The sequence below is a fragment of the Podarcis muralis genome, chromosome 16 (genome assembly GCF_964188315.1).
Source record: "Podarcis muralis chromosome 16, rPodMur119.hap1.1, whole genome shotgun sequence".
Lineage (NCBI taxonomy): Eukaryota > Metazoa > Chordata > Lepidosauria > Squamata > Lacertidae > Podarcis > Podarcis muralis.
This window is the reverse complement of record NC_135670.1, coordinates 22,912,556-22,936,703: the sequence shown is the minus strand read 5'-3', so window position 1 is coordinate 22,936,703 and position 24,148 is coordinate 22,912,556. Positions and strand designations below refer to the sequence as shown.

The 24,148-nt window shown below is 41.3% G+C and overlaps 1 protein-coding gene across 14 annotated transcripts in view; it reads left to right on the top strand.

Annotated features, from left to right (window-relative positions):
* HORMAD2 (HORMA domain containing 2) overlaps positions 1–19,432 on the top strand; it is a 29,369-nt gene extending 9,937 nt beyond the window's left edge. For 9 of the 14 annotated variants that reach the window (XM_028709126.2, XM_028709124.2, XM_028709129.2 and 6 more), the window contains 6 exons: positions 1,035–1,102; positions 3,555–3,712; positions 6,150–6,415; positions 7,042–7,138; positions 8,936–8,985; positions 17,631–19,428. In XM_028709126.2, coding sequence (XP_028564959.1) covers positions 1,035–1,102; positions 3,555–3,712; positions 6,150–6,415; positions 7,042–7,138; positions 8,936–8,985; positions 17,631–17,738 — 747 coding nt within the window. In that variant the 3' untranslated portion in view covers positions 17,739–19,428. Of the gene's footprint in view, positions 1–1,034; positions 1,103–3,554; positions 3,713–6,149; positions 6,416–7,041; positions 7,139–8,935; positions 8,986–17,630 lie in introns of all 14 variants that reach the window. The other 5 variants (XM_028709137.2, XM_028709136.2, XM_028709138.2 and 2 more) reach the window with 4 other exon arrangements.
* Positions 19,433–24,148: the final 4,716 nt, after the last annotated feature.

Genomic DNA, 24,148 nt, shown 5'->3' with positions numbered 1-24,148 from the left:
GATGGGGTGAGCTCCCATTGCTCGGTCTCTGCTCCTGCCAGCCTAGCAGTTCGAAAGCACACAGTGCAAGTAGATAAATAGGTACTGCTCCGGCGGGAAGGTAAACGGTGTTTCCATGCGCTGCTCTGGTTTGCCAGAAGCAGCTTAGTCATGCTGGCCACATGACCCAGAAGCTGTACGCCGGCTCCCTCAGCCAGTCAAGCGAGATGAGCACCACAACCCCAGAGTCGTCCGCGACTGGATCTAATGATCAGGGGTCCCTTTACCTTCTTTTCATTTGAGTATAATCACAGCATCTCCCACTCTGAGTTAGTGAACTCATTTATGCTTACACTGGTACCTCTAGTTAAGAACTTAATTCGTTCTGGAGGTCCATTCTTAACCTGAAACTGTTCTTAACCTGAGGTACCACTTTAGCTAATGGCCACTCCAGCTGCCGCCGCGCCACCGGAGCACGATTTCTGTTCTCATCCTGAAGCAAAGTTCTTAACCCGAGGTACTATTTCTGGGTTAGTGGAGTCTGTAACCTGAAGCATCTGTAACCTGAAGAATCTGCAACCCGAGGTACCACTGTATTTCAGAACAAGCAAACCATTTCAATTTTTATTTTCATTTTTTGCCCTCCTTCAGCTATTTACTTTTTCCATACACAGTTTTTCTTAGCATGACAGATGAGTTGGCTGGCACCATTGTACACGGAGCACTAAATGTTCCAGCTAATTAGAGCCAAAGTAATGTAATAAATGGTCTGTGTATGGATAAAATAACATTTTATAGGACAAACATAAAGTTTTCTGTGTAATGGCATCAAGTGTGGGACTGTCCTTAATACAACACAGTAATGATATCTAAGGACAAAGCAATCAACTTGAAGAAGGGAGTAAAATGTCAACAGATAGCTCATGTGCTTTAATCTAAGGAGATGGAAAACACTTTCTGAGATCTCATGTGGGAATTATTATATGGCTAGAACATCCCATGATGGTCAGAAGTCTAGTTACAATCGGTCTTGCTCTTTGCTTTTCGATCTCCAGCACATGACAGAATTCTACCGGTTCAAGTTCAAGTATTCAAGGAATGGACCTCAGATGGACTTTGATAGGTAAACACTTCATCATTTAATTTCTCGGACAAATACCTTGAGAGAGATGCCTGCCTTAAAACAGGGATGGGAAACCCTTTTCAGCTTGTGGGCAACACTCCTTCATGGGAAACCTTCCAGGGGCCACATGCCAGCCCTAGGGCCTAGGCAGTGCCAGAACCTAAAAGGAGCAGGGTCTATGTTTTTTTACAGAAGGCTATCCAGCAGTCAGAGGTTTCTACACTTCTCTCCATCCTCTATCCAGGTAAGCAAGAGACATTGTTCAAGGACACATCAGAACCAGGCAAAAGCTCTAGAGGAGGGGCAGTGAAGGGCATGGTCTGAGGAGAGTCCTGAGGGATGGACAGAGGCCTGGAGGGCTGCCTTTGGTTCCCTATCCCTGCCTTGAAGTGTTTAATTTGAGAAAACTGCTCTTATGCAGACAGACTTTTGTTTTATTTATTTATTTACTGTGTAGTGCCTTTTCACATGCAAACTACTTTGCAGTCTATTATTGCATGTCTCCTACAACAAGCCTGTGAATTAGATACCGTAACTATAAGATTTCTCTTTACAGTACTAAGGGTGCAATCATGTGTCCACCTCCTAAGGAATAAATCATAATAAATACAGTGGGACTTGCTTCAGGGCAAGATCAGGATCAGACAGAGACAATAGTGAGTGGCCTCAGGCCATATTCTGATTTGACAGATGAACTGAGATGTATTACGGTAATTGGACTCCAAATTGCACACTTTCCTGTCAGATGGTGTTTTCCCCACCACTGCCACCAGGTGGCACAAATCATGTGAAACTGTAGTTTGTAAACAGTTCCACAACATCATATACCATCTAGTTAAAATACCCTGTACAACCTAGAATTCAGATTTTCTTTGATAAGCCACTTCACAAGGTACTCATGATGTACCTCCATGATGAAAAAAAATGTTAATGTGATTTGGCACTTTCAATTATCCTCTTGAATATCTCACCACTCACTTTGCACCTAGTCCTCTCGCTGTGTGAACTGGAGCTAGATGTCAAGATCTGGTTTGCAGATTTAGAGGTGCTGAAATAAACCTGTTCAGTTTGCTATAATTAAATCTTTCTTAGAAGGATGAGCACATACTCTCCAGTGGCAATCTGATGGTTTCTGAAATTGCTTCCTTATTTCTTAGATAGGATTCATGGATACAAATGCTGAACAAATGAGTATTCATAACCATTTTTAATTTTGGAGCTGTGCCCTTTCCACAGTCATACTGTCAATTCATGTGTTAATGACAAATTTTGTAATTCTAGGCAGTAGCCCACTGCAAATCTGTCTTTCCTATTTATCTTGATTATAGTGGTGAAAAGTTTCTGCAGCCCTTTTATATCCTTACTGTAAAATGTGTCAGTGGGTGTTCTATATTTGCCAGTGGGGCATAAGTGGCAGTGGTTGCTTTTGTGACTGAAAATCATTTTGCTATTTTGGCTTCTACTGTCGCTGTGAGATTGATGTTCAAATCCTGTAGAATGGTTAGATGCTATAGCCAACATGTACACACTGGCTTGCGTTGGTGTAACTACAATGTTATCCTAAGTCTGGCAACTCAATCTGCAATCTTATCAGAAGAGGCTGCAGCAGCATATCACTGTACATGTTTCAAGTTGTCTTGTTGTAAGTAGATCTGTGATAGCTGAAGTGTCTTCAGATGGCACATACCTCTTGTCCTATCCTTGGCCCTCTTTCCATGTGTCTTCCACACATTTATGAAAGATATAATGACACAGAACACTTCAGAGTCAGTTCTAATGTTTCATAGGTTGCTCGCTCCCACAAATAATTTTTCACGTGAAATTATCTGATTACAGTACTGTGAACTCATGTAAGATCATTGCTCCGATTCCAGAGCAATGGCATTGTTAAAATTTTTCCAACAGATGCAATCAGATTTGCAATCTTGTGTGTGTTAAAGGCTTTCATGTCACACTGCTCATGCAACTAGTGTTCACACGAGCAGTTATTCATGAGAGCGGAACTGTCCATGAATGTCAATGGCACATCATCTTGCAACTGACTCATGCTCCTGTGGGTTCAAACTCCTAGGGTTGGCTCACAGGTTGGGGGAAGGACCAAAGTTCAGTAGCAGAGCACATGCTTTCCATGCAAAAGGCCCAAAGGTTTGGGAAAGACTCCTGCCAATGGGATCAGTGGTTTGACATAGCACATGTCAGCTTCCCATGTTGTCAGTACACAGCTATGCATTGCGCTGGTATTGCATATAAAGTAGTGTCCCTTTCATCTGATCCTGCACATCTATTTTCTGGTGCAGTAGCTTGTTTTGTAGGATTATATTGAACTTCAGCTCCTTGATTCCGTAAACTGTTTCTTGGCACCTGTTGAGTGTATCTACTTTTAAAGTTTGTTTTATGCCTTAATGTTGAGCCATATGATTTGGAGCAGACTTTGACTTCTTTATTGTTTCAGTGGTGACACTCAAGGGAACTTTACAAATGGAGGAAACAGTGAGGAAATTAAGCAAGCCAGCATCTTGCTGATCCGCAAACTGTATGTCTTAATGCAGAATCTTGGACCGCTGCCTAATGACATTACATTGACCATGAAACTGTTCTACTACAATGATGGTAGGTGATCATATTCCACCTTTCTTTGCTTCCCTTAATTTAATTCCCAGGACTAGCACACAAACAAGGAAATTGGGGAACTGCTGTCAAAATTTATGTCAGAGTTTGCAGCTTGGAGGCAAATTGGTTAACAAGGTGGGCAGCAGGAAGGAATGGAGGGATCATGTGAGAACAGCTACATACCTAAGTGGTTCCTTGTCATCCTAGAAAAATGTGTCAAGTGGGGGACCACAGGGTTCTGTCCCCAGGGTTCTGTTCTTGTTTAAGATCTTTCTAAATGACTTGGATGAAGGTATTGTGGTTATGCTCATCCAAACAAACTGGGAGGGGTAGCCAGTGCCTCAGAAGACAGAATCAGGATTCAAGATGACCTTAACAGATTGGAGAAGTGGGCCAAAACTAATAAAATGAATTTCAATAATGACAAATGTAAGGTTTTAGGTTGAACAAACAGCTGCACAAACATAAGATGGGAGACACCTGGCTTGACAGTAAAGGTAAAGGGACCCCTGTCCATTAGCTCCAGTCGTGGCCAACTCTGGGGTTGCTGCACTCATCTTGCTTTATTGGCTGAGGGAGCCGGCATACAGCTTCCGGGTCATGTGGCCAGCATGACTAAGCCGCTTCTGGCGAACCAGAGCAGCGCACGGAAACGCCATTTACCTTTCCGCCGGAGCAGTACCTATTTATCTACTTAAACTTTGACGTGCTTTCGAACTGCTAGGTTGGCAGGAGCAGGGACCGAGCAATGGGAGCTCACCCCGTCACGGGGATTTGAACCGCCGACCTTCTGATCAGCAAGTCCTAGGCTCTGTGGTTTAACCCACAGCACCACCCGCGTCCCTGGCTTGACAGTAGTACATGTGAAAAAGATCTAGGGGTCTTCGTAGACAACAAACCTGAGTCAACGGTGTTATGCAGCAGCAAAGAAACCTAATGCTATTCTAGGCTGCATCAACAGAGTAAGGTACTGTATCCTAATTAAGGGAAGTAATAGTCCTGCTCTATTCTGTCTTGGTCAGAGCACCTCTAGAGAACCACAATTTAAGAAAAATACTGACATGATGGAACATGTGCAGAGGAGGACTACCAAGATGATAAAAGGTCTGGAAGCCAAGCCTTATGAGGAACAGTTGAGGGAGTTGCTATGTTTGGCCTGGATAAGAGGAGACTGAGAGGAAATATGATAGCCATCTTCAAATATAAAAAATGCTGTCACATGGAAGAGGAAGCAAGCTTGTTTTCTCCTGCTCTGGAGGCTAGGGCCTGAACCAACAGGTTCAAATGAGGGGAAAAAGGAGATTGTGTGGCAAGGTCCCAATACCTTCCAGGATGCTGGAATAAAGACACATGAAACCAGTATTTTAGATTAATGGGCAAAAAAGGCCACAACTTTATTGGTTACAGAATGTGAGTGGTATTGGTATTGGCTTAGGCATTGGAAATGAAATGACTATATCTGACTTCTGCCCATCTGCAGGAAGTCTTGGAAGCATTAACTAACAGTTGGGGGAAGCCCTGCTGATGCACATCAACTAGGTACTCCCCCGGGGTCACCGCTAGGGGTTGTGCCATGGCCCTAACCCCCCATCTGGGGCTTTGGACAGAGACCACGCCCCTCAGATTTCTTTAACGGAATACCCTTGAATTAGGAGGGGTAGGTGATGGCCACTACCTCTCCTCACCTTCAACCTAATACTCCAATGCCTAACCGCATAACCTTACAAAGTTGTGACAATTTGCTACGAGGTAGGCGACAAAACCAAATGGGTTCAAATGGCTGGTTTCAAATATCTAAAATGCTTTCACATGGAAGAGGAAGCAAGCTTGTTTTCTCCTGCTCTGGAGGCTAGGACCTGAACCAATGGGTTCAAGTTACAAGAAAGGAGATTCCAACTAAACATCAGGAATAACTTTCTGACAGTAACAGCTGTTCACCTCCCTCAGGAGGTAGTGGGCTCTCCTTCCTTGAAGGTTTTAAAGCAGAGGTTGGATGGGATGCTTTAACTGAGATTCCAGCATAGTAAGAAGTTGGACTCGCTAGGTGACCCTTTGAGTTCATTCCAAGTTGACAATTCTCTGATTCTTATGTAAGCCATTCTGGGAACTTCTTTTGACTGAAAAGTGGTGTTAAAATGCTAAATAAATGTTTGAACAAATAATTCATTTTGATAACTTCATTGTTTTATTCTTTTCATAAACCACTTTGCAGGTGTTTTTTTTAAAACAATCAAGCGGTATTTAATTCTTTGACATAAATAATAAATAAACAAAAGATGCACAAAATAACATGGAGTACAATATCTAATGAACTAACCATGGTTGTTGTTTTTTCAATTTTCGTCAGCTGCCTAGCCTAGCTTCTTGCTCTGGGGACTGCATTTGCCTTTTGCTTCAGGCTGTGCAGCACAGGATTTCATATGTCTTTCCTTTGCAGTCACACCCAATGATTACCAACCCCCTGGCTTTAAGGAAGGCAACATCTCTGATTGCCTGCTTTTTGATGGTGAACCAGTGAACCTCAAAGTCGGGTCAGTCTCCACTGGGTTCCACATTATGAAAGTGAGAGTAACAACAGATAGCAAACGGATGGGGTTGCTGGAGAGCAATCTGGTTGAGGAGAATGGTTCCACTGAGATCTCCCATCAGGGGCTAGACTGTGATGAGGAAGAAGAGGAAGGCAGCACTAAAGTAAAGGAAGAGGTTATATACAATATCATTTTCCTGAATCCATTGTGTGTATGTGTTGTATAAGGGGACAGCCCTGTATCGGGAAATTTTTAATGTCTGATGTTTTACATTTTTTTATGTGCTGTAAGCTGCCCAGAGTTGCTGAGGAAACCCAGCCAGATGGGTGGAGTATAAATAATAAAATTATTATTACTATTACTACTACTTAAAATTCTAGATTTAAAAGGAATTGAATGGTGGTTGTGTTTGACCATGCTGCTGAAAGAAAACATCCTATTATTAAAGCATCCACTGCACAATATCTGTTCAGTCTTTCTTCAGGGCAGTTGTTTCACAGGCAGGATGGTGGACTGCTGAACAGTCCTTAGGCTCAAGAAGTTATTTCTAAGGGCACATCCAGATGTTTGATATGGTTTTAAAAAAAAAACCCCAAAACCAGCAACAACAAACCACCAGGGTTGTATAGAAAGGAACATAGGAAGTTCCAAATTTAATCAGTGGAATAATAACTCAAAATCACATATTATTGTTTGCGAAATAATTAACTAATTAGCAGAGTTAGTCATGAACATGCAGATAACTCTTCCCTGTACTGAACTGAATGAAAAAGAATCCCTGTGCTGTAAATTGTTTTACAGAACCTTCAAGTTGATGGCATGGACAAAAACAGGATGCATGAAGGGAATGCAGATTCAGAAGGCAAAAACAGTGTTTTTTTTAATCAAAAGGGAGCAGGTATTTCTTTATTCATTTGAAATATTTTTGTGCCACCTTTAACAGTGATAACCTTCTCAAAGTAATTTATAGAATATCAAGCTATAAAAAATAAACAAAAATAAAAATACTTATAATGGTTAAAATGATAACTATCAAATATGAGACCAACAATCAGTTAATAGCAATTATAAACATCAGAAATAGCCAGGCATTTAAGGCCTGTTTATAGTCAGCAAGGAACTAGGCGTATGTCACACAGAAGAGCATTTCATAGGGATGGGGCCACCACAGAAAGGCCTAGTCTGATGCTTGCCAAGTGAAGTGCCCCCCCCCCCCCGAAATAGTGCTTTCTGGTATTACCAAGGTCTCTTTCTGGGGCCTGTGATAGGCGGGAGTCTATCTCTGCAGATAGCTAGCCAGGAGCTGTTTAGTTCAAGGTGGAACTCAGTGCAAAGAGAAACTGTCTAAGCCTGGGACACAGGCAAGCAAATAAGAAAGGGCTGCTACTCAAGATAAAGATTCCTCTTGAGAGTCTGGTGAGGTGAGGACTGGTTAAGTCTAGGGAAAGTGGGTGGCATTTTTATCTACTTTATTTTGCTATTTTGCGCCAAAGGAAATGAATTGGTCTTCTGTAACTTTTGCATTGCATTTCTTTTTCTCAAAACTCCATATTGTTTTGCATCTTGGTAAACTCTTCACTTGTTTCATTAGCCTGTGTGGTCTTAAAGGTAAAGGGACCCCTGCCCGTTAGGTCCAGTTGCGGACAACTCTAGGCTTGCGGTCCTCATCTCGCTTTATTGGCCAAGGGAGCCAGTGTACAGCTTCCGGGTCATGTGGCCAGCATGGCGAACAAGAGCAGCGCACGGAAACACTGTTTACCTTGCTGCCGGAGCGGTACCTATTTATCTACTTGCACTTTGATGTGCTTTCGAACTGCTAGGTTGGCTGGAGCAGGGACCAAGCAACGGGAGCTCACACCATCACGGGGATTCGAACTGCTGACCTTCTGATCAGCAAGCCCTAGGCTCTGTGGTTTAACCTATAGCGCCACCCGCATCCCTGTGTGGTCTTAGCTTATGTTAAACACCCTCATACCTGGAAGCCATAGCCTACAGTACCTTGAAAGGCTTCAAGGAGGCACCAGGAAGGTTATCTAGGCTGAATAATAATGGGGTATCTGGTGGCAGTGAGTTCATAAGCAAAGAAAAGTTGGAAGAAAGGGGGAGAGCGTTTGGGGAAAATGACTTTGGCAGTCTCACCCGCAGTTGCACTCAATGTGGTTTGACTATATGGGATTTTGACTTCATGCGCTATCCCTGGAATGTAACCCCCTCATAAGTTGTGGGTCTGTTGCATTACAATTTTATGCCTGTCCCAGTGTTTGCCTCTGTTAGGATTATACTGCTAGAGGTTAAGACTACCAATGGCTTCTGGTTGCGATAGCTATACTACTTACAGGATCAGAAGTACCATGGCTCTAAATACCAATCACTAGGAAGAATAGTGGGAGGGGGCTACTACTTGGGGACTTCCCATAGATACTTAGTTAGCTACTGTAGGACACATAGATAGAGATAGGCCTTTGGTCTTATGCAGTAGGGATTATGTTCTTATGACTGATCTGGTGTCCAACTAATATTTAACATTAAAAGAGTTGCATTTTAATTTTCCTGATTTAGCTCCTTTGTGTTCAGTGATTTGTCTGTATTATAAATTTGTGTTTATCAAAATCTTTTTTTAAAAGGTATATATTTAAATAATAGAGTATTTTAAAAAAAGATATCTACCTGAAACAGCATAATGTTTATATTTCAGAAACATCTAGAAAGACTGGTGTAAAAGGGGCAGAAAAAGCATCTCATCAGGTGAGCATCACTACATTGTAAATATGATTAACAATAGCTGATTCTCTGACTACCAGTGCCAGTTCAAGGCATTTTTCTGCCTGAAGTGGTATGCAAATGTTCCTCTACCCCTGGCTTGGACCAACACTTCAATAAGTCTTCTTGCACCATGTGAAATCAATTGTTCCCTTCAACTATCCCTGCACCCTGAAGTGACACCTGAAGCTGGAGAATGTGGCTTACTGTCTTTGTTGGCACCATCTAAAGCCAATGTATCTGCATTTCCAATAGGAGTCCAGGAAGTTTGGAAAATATTTTGCAATAGTGCACAACGGAATACCACCTAAAAAGCAAAAACCCCAAATTGTGATTTATCTGAAACAGCTAGATCTTCTAGCATTAGGCCACACCTTTAACCAATCCCTAGTGCCACATGATGGTGCCAACATTAGATGAGAACTTAATGCTTGTTTTCAGTTTTTAGGGGATGCTTGGAATCAATGCTGACATTCCTTAAAACAGCAGTAGTTGTGTTGGTTCTGTCAAGATGTAAAATCCTTTAGTATTCAAGTTAGATTGAGGGGGGGGGGATTCGTAATCTCTGGATTACAAATGTACCATGGTTTTGGAACTTCTTGGTAATGGTTGATGAAATCAAATGACTGTAGAACTGTCTTTGGATTTTGCACACACACACACACACACACACACACACACACACACACACTTTAGGATTGCAGCCTCAGCTGCCTGCCTGCAAGATTAGAGTGGTAAGACTGGCCTGTCTTACAGGAAAGGATTTCTGAAATAAGTGTGTGCAGACTTTGAACACCATAAAAGTGCTATATAAATTATTATGCCAATGATTTTGCAAACCATTAAAAGGTTTCTTTTAAAATTATTTTAACTGTTTGAAATGTACAGCACACAGTAATGCATAGCCAGATGAAGGTGATAATAGAAACCTATGTAAGGGAAAATATACTTCAGTGCTTCTATGAACATCTTGCAATGTTTTAAAAAAGAAAGCCGAGGAGGACAAGGATACTGCTAGAGGGTTTGGCTTCATGGAGTAAAAAATGCTCGTTAACCCTGTGTCAGCCCAAAACATTTCAGTGCTTGAGGCAGAAAGTCTGAGTGGCAGCACAGGACAAAAATATACATACTGTAATATATTAAATAACTGAAAGTTTGGCGCCCTGTAATGGTGTCCAAACTTTGACCCACGAGGCTACTGACTCAGTGTATGTGGTATATTTTGAAATGATGACATGACATTTTGTCTGAAGTAATCATTGAGTAAGTTTAGGGCTTGTTCACGTCAGCCCTTGTCTCTTGTATGAAAAAATAGGAAGGATACAATTTTGCACTTCCTTTACTCAGCAGTCTGAAAGTGCTGACTCATTGAACACACACTGTGGATAGTGGCCCTCATTAAAATGGCATGATTCATGCATGCTGCAGATTTAAATTTGATGGCTTGTATTAAAGTAGAACACGTTAGTACTGGGCACTCTACTGTCAAGGAATAGATGTGGGCACATTCTTCCCTCTACTTTTTGTCACCACAGTAATTAATTTCTAGCATAAATAAATAACCATTTTCATTGGCAATTTTATCAATGGGAAAATGGACTCCCATTTTTCAGAGACTCTCTTGACTACAGGCAAGATCATGTGGACTACTTCAGGGGAAAAGAACACCAGGTTGCTAGACAAAAGCAGTACACTGATCTCAAAATGCCATTACTTTGTGAATGATTCATTCATTCTGTTCCACATACCACAGGGACTTTCCCTTCCCATTGTCTCACTAGGAAGTAGGCAAGCCAAATAAATGATTAGCACATACTTTAGTGGAATCGGGCTCACAAAGAAAACCAGACTACAAAAATTTGAATATAACATTGTGGGTAAGAAAGTGCAGTAAAACGTAGGCAAGAGAGATCAAAGAATATATTAGGGTGATCTCATTTTGTAGCTGACTCTTCTTTACTTAGCCCAGTATGCAGCCAAATTAATCTGAAGTACTTGGCTCAAGAGGGATGTGGGTGGCACTGTGGGTTAAACCACAGAGCCTAGGGCTTGCCGATCAGAAGGTCGGCGTTTCAAATTCCTGCGACGGGGTGAGCTCCTGTTGCTCGGTCCCTGCTCCCGCCAACCTAGCAGTTCGAAAGCACGTCAAAGTGCAAGTAGATAAATAGGTACCGCTCCGGCGGGAAGGTAAACGGCGTTTCCGTGCACTGCTCTGGTTTGCCTGAAACGGCTTACTCAAGCTGGCCACATGACCCAGAAGCTGTACGCCGGATCCTTTGGCCAATAAAGTGAGATGAGCACCGCAACCCCAGAGTCGTCTACGGCTGGACCTAATGGTCAGGGGTCCCTTTACCTTTACCTTTACCTTTACTTGGCTCAAGAGCTAACCAATAGAGAGATGGGAACCTGTGATCCTCCATGTGGTGATCGCACCATCTCAGACTATTCCTATATATTGGCAACTTTGGCTGGAGCAGATGGGAGACAACAGGAGGGCCACAGATTTCCCGTCCCTGTGCTAATGCATGTGTGTTCCAAGGCTCTCTTTTAAAAAGTTAAAGTCAGTTCCAAAGGGGAAATTTAGAAGTGGAAGGGAAGGCTGCTTAATCCTTTCTGTGTCCACCATTTCTTTGCTCTAAATCTCACTCATTTCCTGCCCAAATAACTTCCTCTCCTATGAGATGCAAAGTGTGCATTTGCAAGGATAATATTTGTTTGAAACCCTGTGCTAAGGAAAGCAGCTTTGAGGGAGGAATTATGAAATGATGAACAAAGAAAATGTTAATCAGCTCACCCACCTTTGCCAGTTCTCTGCTCTAAACACTCATTCCAGAAAAGGGCTGGGATGCTGTTGCACTCATTAGCTGTAATGCAGCTTGTCAATTCCATTAAAACTATTGCATGTACCCTCTCACTTCTCTCTACCTTCTTTTATTCCACTGATCTCCCTCAGTTCAGACACAGATCAGTTCATGTCAGATCTGAACCCACATCATTTGCATGTGAAATTTCCCCCTTCCTGGTGGATTTCAGTTTCCCAATAGCTTGTCTGGGTTTCTGAGTGCCTACTCATATTCCATAATGGCATATCTCATTGTATCTCTCTATTTCTAATAGGAACTTTTAAGCTAATGGTCCAGGCAATATAGATTTGGGTAACCTCAGTATTCACTAACCTCCCTGCTATTTTATCTTTATGTTTTGTCACTTTGAGCTGCAAAGCCATTTTTCTTATGTCTGCCATTTTTTTTGTAAATAAACATATATTCATTTAGATTAAGAACATAAAAAGAGACTTTCTGCTGGAGCTGGCTAATGGCCCATCTAACCTAGAATTCTGTTCTCATAGTGCCCATCCAGATGCTTGTAAGCAGGACCTTTTCTTACATTTGTTGGCCTTCGCTAACTCCCTTAAATAAGCAGGATTTCAACTGGTATTTTTAAAATAATAGTGTCCATTTCAATAACATCTGTGGCATGCAAGCATCTCCACTAATGAGCCCCACGATAATAGTTCCATGAACATGCATGATCGATACGGTTTCCCATATGCATGTACAGATACATGAGTAGATCTGTTCTATGAGTAGAACAGACTACCCATACGAAAATTGTTACAATGGAATGGATTATTAAGTTGCTCTGGGTGACCGAAATGTATTTTACTTATAAATCTCTTCCATTTAGCTTGGATCTTATAGTGTCTGCCATCCAGCTGGCACACCCATTGCAGTGGTATCACTTTTTCTGATCACTCAAACAAGTGCTGTTGCTAGGAAAATGTGGCAGTTCCGACCCACACCCTCTCCAGCCACCAACTGGTTCTTCCCCATCTAGCCATCCATTCTCCACACAGCATGTTAAAAGTGTGACTAAAGAAGTATTGGGGCAGACAGACTTTCCCTAAAAGCAGCTCTCTCCCCTTCGGCAGGAACTCTCAGACATACCTTCATCCTTAACATTGCTCTTGGCATAAGGACTGCTTTTCCTAGGACAAAGAAGCAACAGGGTGGAGCAGAAACTCTTCCACTGTTGTGATTCCAGGGAAGGGCAGAAAGGATGTTTGCCTGAGACAAGGGCTATCTAGGGAACAGATCTTAAAAAAGATGAAAATGCCTTTCTTGCAAAGTCACTTTTCTAATGATATACACACACATTCAAATGACAGTGGAGATACTAGTATGGAAAGAATTTCACAGAAAGGGGTGGCTTTACTATTCACTTGCTTTTCATAGTTTCCCTTACCATATTTGGTAAAAACTAGAGGTATATATAGGCTTTTTAAAAAAACCATGGAAGATCCTGTTCTTGGGCCTCAAACATTACAAAAAATGACATATTTGAATGAATAGATTCATGGCTACCATAAGTTTCCCCTGGCATAACCCTGTTTCCTTTTCCCTCATCTTGTTGGCATCCATCTGTCTTGGGAGATGATGGAGGAGTATGAATTTGAGAAGTTCTAGGAGAGGCAGGAATTATTAATAATTTGGACTCTTGTGCTAGTCAATTAATTAGCCTGTCTGCTTGTTTATATTTGGTGCTCCTGGTTAAATTATGGGGCCTTTTAAATGGGCTTTCTCCCAACATTATGATTTATTTGCTATGGTTTATTTATATACTGTACTGGTTTTTGGCCCAAAGGCTTCCACAACAGTGAACAGCATATTAATACAAAAGAAGGATACAATAAATAAAACTATATATATATATCCAAATATCCACCAACCACATCCATCCCTTACATCATCTAATCTTGAAATTCAGCCTCTAGCCTCACTCCTTGCCACACCCTCTCCTCAGTTGCAGTGACCTTTGAAGCAATCTGTAATGGGAGAAGAACTAGAGGGAGCAAATTAGTAATCAGTTGGATTACTTACCACCTAACTGAAAGGCATGGGAAAGCCTTAGGTTTACTCCATCCTTCAACCACCTGTACCATCATGGGATGGGAGACAGGCCAAGAAGAGAAGAGTGATATTCTGATGAAGCTGAGACTGGGGAGGCAGCTGCGATAGGCCTGAGAGCTGAACTGGATTATTGTTAATATTGCCTAGGTTTGGTTTTTTGTTTTTTTTGTTTTTTGAGGGGGGGAGACTTCATAATTTGAGGAGGTTGTGGTAATGAAAATAAGAATTTTCAAGTTGTGAGGTTGAGTTGGGAACTACACATTGTTGTTCCAGTTGGACCTGGAAATGCAGCAGGGAAGATGCAAAGAGCACTCATGTGACTTACAGCTGTCATAAGACTTGTGGTGTTTTTTTTAAAAAAAGAAAAAATCCCTACTCCACTTAGCCACCTTTCCTGATAAATAAAAGTAAGCCAGTCCCTTTCCAAATTCTTACAAACATTTCCCACCCCCAAAACTTCAGGGGAGTTCTCCTCCCCACCCCTTCCCAAATCACCAAGAGAACTTGAGCGGAAATGTTCATAGAATCATAGAAGTGTAGAGTTGGAATGTACAACAAGGTCATCTAGTCCAATCGCCTCCAATGCAGGAATCTTTTTGCTCAATGTGGGGCTTGAACCCACAACTCTGAGATTAATAGTCTCTTGTTCTTCCGACTGAGCTATCCCAGCTTCAGACCATTTCTAATTTGAACTAATTCCTTTGCATAGGAAGAGCTATAAATTAAACCTTAATTCACGAGACAATGATTTTTCTTTAAAAACTGACTTATCTGTACCTTCAGATGATTGCTGGAATTGTTCACCAAGAGAACTACACAGCCATTTTTGGACCAGTCAAATGATTTCCCCATAAGCATTTCCACTGACCAGCATTGACACTCTTAAATGAAGTGTCTTGTAAAATGGAACTCTTAATCTAAAGAAGCTCTACTGTACATTGCTTTTGGTGTGGAGAAGGTGGCCATATTAGTCATATCATCTAATTGATCTAATTAATTGGAGCCTATAGTATGAGCGTGAGGCAAGGCGAGGTAGGTAGATCACGTTTAATTCCCGGCCTCTCCGGGAAGGGCTGGGAAAGACTCCTGCCTGAAACTCTTCAGAACTATTGCCAGTAAGTGTTGACAATACTGAGCTAGGTGGAACAATAGGTCTAACTCAGAATAAGACAAAACAAAAAAAATTCCTTCCAGTAGCACCTTAAAGACCAACTAAGTTAGTTCTTGGTATGAGCTTTCGTGTGCATGCACACTTCTTCAGATACACGGAAGAAGTGTGTATCTGAAGAAGTGTGCATGCACACGAAAGCTCATACCAAGAACTAACTTAGTTGGTCTTTAAGGTGCTACTGGAAGGAATTTTTTTTGTTTTGACTATGGCAGACCAACACGGCTACCTATCTGTAATCAGAATAAGACAGTTTCCTATGACCCTGAGCACAAGTAAGGACCACAGAATGGAAGACAAGACAAATCTGACCTATGGGCATTCTCCTGAACAAGCTTCATTGAAAGGAAGCTTGTACATCAGAGCATCCCACTAGAATGTGCCCCAAAACATCTGTCTTCAGTTTTACAACAAGGCATGTTTGTACCAGTGTCTCTCCCATTCACTTCAATAGAACTACATTTGAACTTACTTGTGCTGTCAGCTACTTCAATTAGTGTCTGTGCATGGGGCAGGGGAAAGTTGCTGTTTTTGCCTTAGGAATCAAAATGTCTTGGTCTCAGGCCAACCCTGCATGAGGCACAGCAGAAGTCCCTACTCATGCATTTTAAATTCCCAGCCATTTGATGGTGGCTGTGGTGGGGAAGTCAGCTTAATCCTGTGTGCTTAACTTCTCCAGTCTTCAATGAAGACTTTTTCAAGACTGTGCAAAGGCTGAACTTCTCCTTTTTGATGATGTGGGGATGAGGAGATCACTGCATTAAGAGAAGTAACAGAAAACTGTGGGAAAAGTTCATCTATCTAGCAACTCCTGCATTTACTCGTAAGCCTAAGTTGGAAATGGTTGCTTTCTAACAATTTGAGGTTTCCTCCCTTCTATAAAAATAGTTTATTTTTGTTTAAGGTAGAATAATATTTATAGACCAGCTAGAAGAAAGCATTTGAACCCTCAAAAGCAGCATTTCTGCAAAGGAAACACGTCCTTGTGGTTGCAGTTCTGCCACTATGTACAGGGTAAAGAGGTGCACTGTGAGATCTGGCTGTGTAAAGTTTTATATACTATACCTTGAGCTGTGTGCAATCTGTGGATGTCTAAAAAAAAGTCAATGAAATTTCTGCATTTGTTCCGTGCACAGAACATGGAACCTCTGGCCCATTAGTTGTTGTTAGATTACAACTTCCACAACCCCTAAACATTGGCCACGCTGTCTGGGGCTGATGAGAGTTAAAAAAAACAGCATCTTAAGCGTCACAGTTTCTCTATCACTATTCTGTGCCCAAAAATAATTTATACAGATTAAATGTTTGTTTTTACATTTATGATTATGATTAATCATCACCGCCGTTAAATAATTCTGTGGAGAAGGGAACTTTCCTCAGGGTCAGAAACATGGAAGGGCAGCCAATTGCAATGAAATAGTGCTGTGGTGCAGGGGTGCTGGTATAATCGATCTGCATAATCGATCACATGACATCATGCGCGCACACACTATTTGAATGGCAATGCCCATCAGCTTGCGGTGGGGTGGTTCAAATATTTTCTTGGGGGTGAAGAACCCTCAGCCCCTAGGACTTGGCTCCTATGCTGTGGTGTCACTTAGAAGCCATGGTTACAGCATTCACTTGGTAATAGAACATAGAACATGGCCTCATGATGGAACGAGGATGAAAGCTGTAATCCATAACATCTGGAGGGCACTAGGTTGATGAAGGATGCTCTAGTCGGTACTATTCTTGTCCCTCTGCTCTGAACCTTCCCACTACCTGGATACAATTAAAAGACTTATGACAAAATGCTTTTTCACTGAAATATAATAAGCTAAGCCTGGGACACAAGGATATTTTGTGGCACAATCTGATGTATGAATACAATTAAAGAAGATTCAGAAAATGGACTGTTGGCCTTGGGCCATGAATGTTGATTAGGGTAGTTGGGTGTGACTGTGTGTACTTGCCTTTGTTTGATATTGCAGCACATTCAAAAGGCTACAGTCTTCTAGAGCTGTGGCACTCATACTGTGTACTTTGGGTGAATATGACGATTTTGGTTTCTCCCAATTCCTCATTTTTCCATCCTTAAATTTGGTTCTCCATATTTCTACATCAGTTTGTGATTTTTGTTTTAATCCTCATGAACATTTCTTATATTGTATTTTATTGTATTACAATTTGCGCTCCATAGAATTCAGTCTGTAACACAAGAAGAAATAACAGGAGGAATGAAAATACATTTAAAAATCAATATTAATAGTTGATGCAGATACGCTGCAGACCACCTGAATGAAGCTTGCAGACCACTGATGGTCCTTGGATCACAATTTGGGAACTCGTTCCCTAAAACATGCTCTGGAATATTCTGAAATATGTTACATTTCCATCAGTCTTCCTGCAAGTATTCCTTAGCAGACAAGTTGATGGGGAAAAGTTTAAGTTGATGGGGGAAAGTTTAGTGAATGATACACAGTTTGAAATACACTACTCTAGAGAGGCAGATGTGCCTAGAATTACAAGATATACTGAAGGACCAATCTTCTTTCCCATTACTCTTGCAGAAATTGAGACTGGACAGTGCTTTTAGCCAGGAGGAAGCAAGTGGCCCAGTGAAGAAGAGGAAGGTCAGCATGCCAGTCAACTCCATTCTTGCAGCTCAGCATCTATGACTGCCATGGACTGCTTTGCTTTGACAATAATGTGCTAGTAGGCATCCTTCCTGTTTACTATGTCTTCTAATCTTTTACCTGCTTTAGTGAACTCTATGCACAGAACATATCTATATTTTGAAGAGGCTATATCTAGTTTCCTGTTTTAAACCCTGTGTGGAATAGACCTGTATATATAAATGTATAGGGTGTAGTTACTTTGATGCTGTATAGCTAAGGTAGAATGAACCTACATAGATTCTATACGGTTTGGGGGTGTTGTTGTTTTTGCCACACTGATAGAAACATCCCCCATTCTTTCCTTTCCAGTCGTTTCTATTGAGCTTGTATCTGTCACTTGGTTATTAATTGTCATTGAAGATGCCACAGTCTGAAAATGCAAGTTGTAGCTCAAACTAGCAGGATATACAGTAGTTGCTTCATTGTCTACTTCCACTTCCCCAAGCAGTTGAAGGTTTTGGGGACAGTCACCATAAGATCCTATTTATTCTTTGTAGATGAGAGTACTGGAGATTTGCACTCACGCTCCATAATCTGTTAATTTACAAATATTCAGGTATTTATCTGCCTTCTGTCCACATAAAAAGTCTCATCTCTCATTCCGTGGCTCACCCCAGGCCAAATTGTCACATACTATACCTTTTCCCAGAGGGCAGTGCTCTTCAGACAACAGCCCCATTTCCTTTCCATTAAGTGACACGGCCCCAAAGTGCTTCATCACAAGGCACATAGCGTGGAATTGCTACACTTGGTTCATATTTTATGAGGAATCTACATCAGACCGCAAAATATCTGATGCATTTTAAAAGAATTGAAGAGCAATGCCGTCCCTGCAAGTATAGACTACTTTAGCACTTCTGTCTGTTTAACAGTTCTAGTTATGATATGTGCCAGGGAATCTATTGCCACTTTACACCATTTAAATTTGTATTCTATTTAGTGCTAGAATGCTTTTCCATCTATATTTCTTTTAAAAATGAGCATATGCATACAATAGTGCTTAACTGAAATACAGTTATAGGGGTGATTATAAAACTGATTTTAAAAAATTCATTTTTCTTCATCATTAATTTTAGCACTTCTTAATTTTTCCCAGTCATCCTAAAACACTTCATAATATTTAAAAACACTTTATAATATTTAAAAACATTTATATTAATTCCTACCTTTTCGAATATTCTTTATACACCAACTATATTAATCTATATATGCTAAATATAACGCAGCATGAAACTGTGTGTGTGTGCGTGTATATAAATATAAATGGTTTCTATACTAATATTACAAAGAAAATGAATATCTGTATTGTAAATAGATAAATAAATAAATAATTGGCAGTTTCAAAATGTAACTAACTTGTTTATTTCTTGTCCCAAGTTCCCCAATTCCTTCTCAGCTACCAAACTCCAACCATTAATAACTTCCTCTCTTTTTCTCCTTAAGCACAGCTGTTAGTTTTACAGTATTTGGTTGTTCCAAGAGTTTCCTTAGAAGGCCCATTTAATTAGGTTTTCAACATCTTCCAATGTGTTCTTTACAAGATTCTGGCCAGTGTTATCATAAACAATACTTGTGTTTGGTGTCATGTCATTTTGCATTCCTTTACATAGTTTGAGAGAACTTTCCATTTCAAAACATTTTTTACTAGCTCTGAAAGTAATAAGACAATTGTACTTGAATAAATATGTGCTTTAATGCAAATTAAATCATTGATGAAAAGGCTAGATTTTAAAAGTGGGGGAAATGGTTGTTCACGTGAATTGTGCCTGTCCTACATACACACCTCTATCCATCCTGTGGATGAAAAACAGCAGGATGAATAAACCACAAAAAAGCCACTATATCCCTGAAATATGGGACGTCAGGGTTCATCTACACTTTTGTTTGGTCCATGACTTCTAGGTTTGTTTGTTTTTGTTCTGCTGCTTTCCCCGGGAAAACCAGCTGTATACCACTAAATCAGAGCAAACATCAATCAAGTTTTTTGTGGATTGACTTTGTTCCAATTCAGTGGTAAACAGCAGATTTTCCCAGGAAAGCAGCAGGACAAAAGAAAATCCTCTCAGACCTGTGCCTAGAAGTCATAGACCAAATGGAAGACATCACTAGGCAAAAGGAAGTGTGGATGAGACCTCAGTTGCATTTCCTTACAGCAGAAGAGCAATGATTGACTAGCACTAGGAGCTTCCTGTCTGAGGATCCTACAAGGTGACTGAAGCAAGGGACTCAGGCCACATGGTACAGTAGAAGGTAAATATGAGGACCAGCCCTTATGAAATCTGTAACACATACCAGATGCAGACAAAGTATGTTTCCTGGAAGTAATCATATTGCAAGAAGATCTCTCCTTCATAACTCAAGTGATGTGCAGAGTGAGGCTAATTATGCACATGTTCTGAGGGTGGCGTCACAACTGATTTGTTATTCCCCAAAATCATCTGCCTCGTTGGTTCCAGAAACAAGCAGTGTTTTTATGTAGCTTTTCATATGACCACACTTCAGGTTGTGTAATCCGGCAGTCCAGAAAAGCTCACAATGGAAGCTGGAATGCGTGGGTGGTTTGGGGAATTTGTAGGAGGCTGTAGGAGGCCCCTTTGTGGGGTACAAAATATAATCCATCAACCCCCAGCAGCTAATGAATTCATGAAATCTGAACTCTGTAGAGTACTAGCAGCAGTGGCATTCCACAATAGTCTTTTTCTAGTCCTCTGCGGAGATGCCAGGGACTGAACCAGGAATCTTATGCGTGCAAAGCATGTACTCTACCACTGAGCTATGGTTTCCCCCCAAATGTTGGGCCAAACTAAACATGGCAGAGAGTACTTTTATCTTGTTAGTACTTTAAGTGGCAAAACCACTGGAGGGAAAAGGTTTAACATCCCCAAAAGCCTTGTGTCATTTGACGCTGAAGGAGGGACATGATAGAGGCTTATACACTGATGAATGGTGATGTTCCACTCACTCTCATTACACACAAATGCGGAGTCGGTTAATTGGCATTAACTGTATTTCTTCACATGATGCCTGTGGAAAGCCTGCAAGCAGGACCTGAGCATGAGAGCACTCTCCCCTCCTATGGTTTCCAGCAACTGGTATTCAGAAGCATACTGCCTCCGACTGTGGAGACAGAGCATAGCCATCATGGTTAACAGCCACTGATAGCCTTATGCTCCATGAATTCCTCTTATCTTATTTTAAAACCATCCAAGTTGGTGGCCATCACTGCTTCCTGAGAGAGCAAGTTCCGTCGTTTAACTAAGCACTGCATTGAAAAGTCCTTTTATATTCCAAGATTCAATCCCAAATGCTGCAACCTTTCCTCAGAGGGGAGTTGTTCTATCTTTATAATTTTGGTTGCTCTTCCACAACTCTACAGTAGCCACCCATCCCTAGCTATAAACACACATGCAGCACATAAATTGGCAGAAGCTTATAAAATAATTCTCAGATAAGATGAGGTCAAAGTTGCTTACCTGTTGTTGTTTTTTAAAAGCCCCTTAACCAACCAACCAACCAACCAACCAACCAACCAACCAACCAATACATTTACATATTATAGGGAGGCATGTTTATTCCCCTTTGGACAAAAGACAAGAAACTGTATAACACACATGTTTGTAAAAGTGTGAGTAATCCAGAAAGTCGCGTAACATCCTTTTGATCTGCCACCAGCATGAAAATTTCAGTGGGCAATAAGCATGACCTCTTCGAAAGATTCTGTGTGATGCAAGTTAATGACTTCTGCAGGGTTTTTCAGGAAACTGGTGAATAAGGGGAACTCTTTTGCGGTCACCTTCCCCCTATGAACACATGCCTTTCCTGCAATACTTCACAGAAACCTCACACCTTCCTTCACAAATGTTTCAAATTTCCCTAAGCAACCAGGTAGCATAGATTCAAGCAGAAGCAGCACCTTGATGGGGCTTTGCCGGGAAAAACACCAAAAGAGGTTAAAACATCTGCAAGCCACTTCCTTAAACTTCAAACCTATTTCAAGTTTTGATAGCGGGGAGGCAGGAGGCAACTATGACTGTTATCTTCTGTCCCTGAAGTCTTCTGAGTGAGTTACATGTTGCTCACTGCGGTCAACAGCTTTTGCTTTTGGTTAGACCGCTGCTTCCTCCTGATATGTAAAATGGGCCGACAAGCAAAAATGAAACTTTATTATTGCTTCTGGTAAGGAAGGCAAGGCCCCCGTGCTTTTCACATTGTGTAAAAGGGTTTTTAAGCAAAAAGGGAAGGACTCTTTCATCCCATACTTGATCAGTGGCATTTGCCAAAATTCCCTACTTTGCTCACGTATTAATTTGGCAGGATCTCACATACCTTCCAACATTCCTCTGGTGAAGATAGGAACATTTCTCACTTCCCCACACAACTGACCCTCCTTGATTCCCGCCCCCATTTTTGTCCTCCCACAATAGCATTTCCTATCAGAAGAAGGGCAATTGCCAACACCATCACACCAACAGGACACAGCACACACAGCCTTCACTGTCCTGAGAAAAGTCATTCATCCTTATTTTATGGTAGATTTACAAAGAAGTAAATTTGAGAAAGGGCCAAGATTAGATGTTGGACGCACAATGTTTTAGTTTTTTAAAAGACTCCTTATGCTCCTCTCTGCTCCCTCTCTGTGTGCCCTATTTTGTACTCCCTTGGTGGTGCATGTGACTGGCCCACCGTGACTTCACCCACCTGGTTCCCACCACCCCAATCAAAACAGGCATCCTTGGGAAAGCCTGTGATTCACTACTTGACAACTCATTTTTTCTAGGTCTTCCATGATCTCATTGTCTTCAGAAAATAGGTGTGCTTTATGACTGTGCACCTTTACCCTTAAAAGAGGCCACAAGAATTTTTTTGAAAGGGAAATTAAGGAAACTTTCCTAATAACCCCATAGTTGTAAGTGTTGTGAGGTTCCTCAGGGTTGCTAAGAGTCATCTTCCCATAATTTTTTATTTTTTGCTTCAAACAAACAAACAACTATTTTCCTTGTGGAGATATAAGTGAAAATAGGAAGGCAGTATTCTACCCAAATAGCCAATACAGTGGTACCTCGGGTTACAGATGCTTCAGGTTACAGACTCCGCTAACCCAGAAATAGTACCTCGGGCTAAGAACCTTGCTTCAGGATGAGAACAGAAATCATGCTCCGGTGGTATGGCGCCAGTGGGAGGCCCCATTAGCTAAAGTGGTACCTCAGGTTAAGAACAGTTTCAGGTTAAGAACGGACCTCCAGAACGAATTAAGTTCTTAACCCGAGATACCACTGTACATTTCTACCTTCCAGTGCTGTAGCTGATTAATGAGAAGGCTTTGGGCACTAATTTTGAAAACAAGTTTTATTATTTTATTAAAACAATTTAACACATTCATTCCATTCTAAGTTTTTACTGAGAAAAAACCCGCTTGACTTCAGTTCATCTAGTAAATGTCTCAAGGACTGCAGCATTAATAAATGCATTGGGTGGTAGTCAACATGAGTGAATAGTGCGATGCAGCAGCAAAAAACCTAATGCTATTCTAGGCTGCATCAACAGAAGTATAGGGAAGTAATAATACCACTCTATTCTGCTTTGGTCAAACCACGCCTGGAGTTGAGTTTTGGTTGCCGTAATTTAAGAAATATATTGACAAGCTGTGCAGAGGAGGGCTACCAAAATGATAAAAGGCCTAGAAGCCGAGCCTTATGAGGAACATTTGAGGGAGTTGGTATGTTTGGCCTGGAGAAGAGGAGACTGAGAGGAAATATGATAGCCATTTTCAAATATCTAAAGGGCTGTCACACTGAAGATGGAGCAAGCTTGTTTTCTCCTGCTCTGGAGGCTAGGACCTGAACCAATGGGTTCAAGTTACAAGAAATGAGATTCCGACTCAACATCAGGAATAACTTTCTGGGAGTAAGAGCTGTTCACCTCCCTCAGGAGGTGGTGGGCTCTCCTTCCATGAAGGTTTTAAAGCAGAGGTTGGATGGCCATCTGTCTAGGATGCTTTATTTGAGATCCCTGCGTTGCAGGGGGTAAGACTAGATGACCCTTGGGGTCCCTTTCAACTTTACAGTTCTAGGATTCTATAATTCTATAGCCAGCTAGGTTTTATTCAAATTAGACCTAATGAAATTAATGGGTCTAATTTTGTCATGTTATTTCAGTGGAGCAACTTTTGAGTAAAATTTAGTTAAATACCACCCATTTTGTTGTTGTTTAGTCGTTTAGTCGTGTCCAACTCTTCGTGACCCCATGGACCAGAGCACGCCAGGCACTCCTGTCTTCCACTGCCTCCCGCAGTTTGGTCAAACTCATGCTGGTAGCTTCAAGAACACTATCCAACCATCTCGTCCTCTGTCATCCCCTTCTCCTTGTGCCCTCCATCTTTCCCAACATCAGGGTCTTTTCCAGGGAGTCTT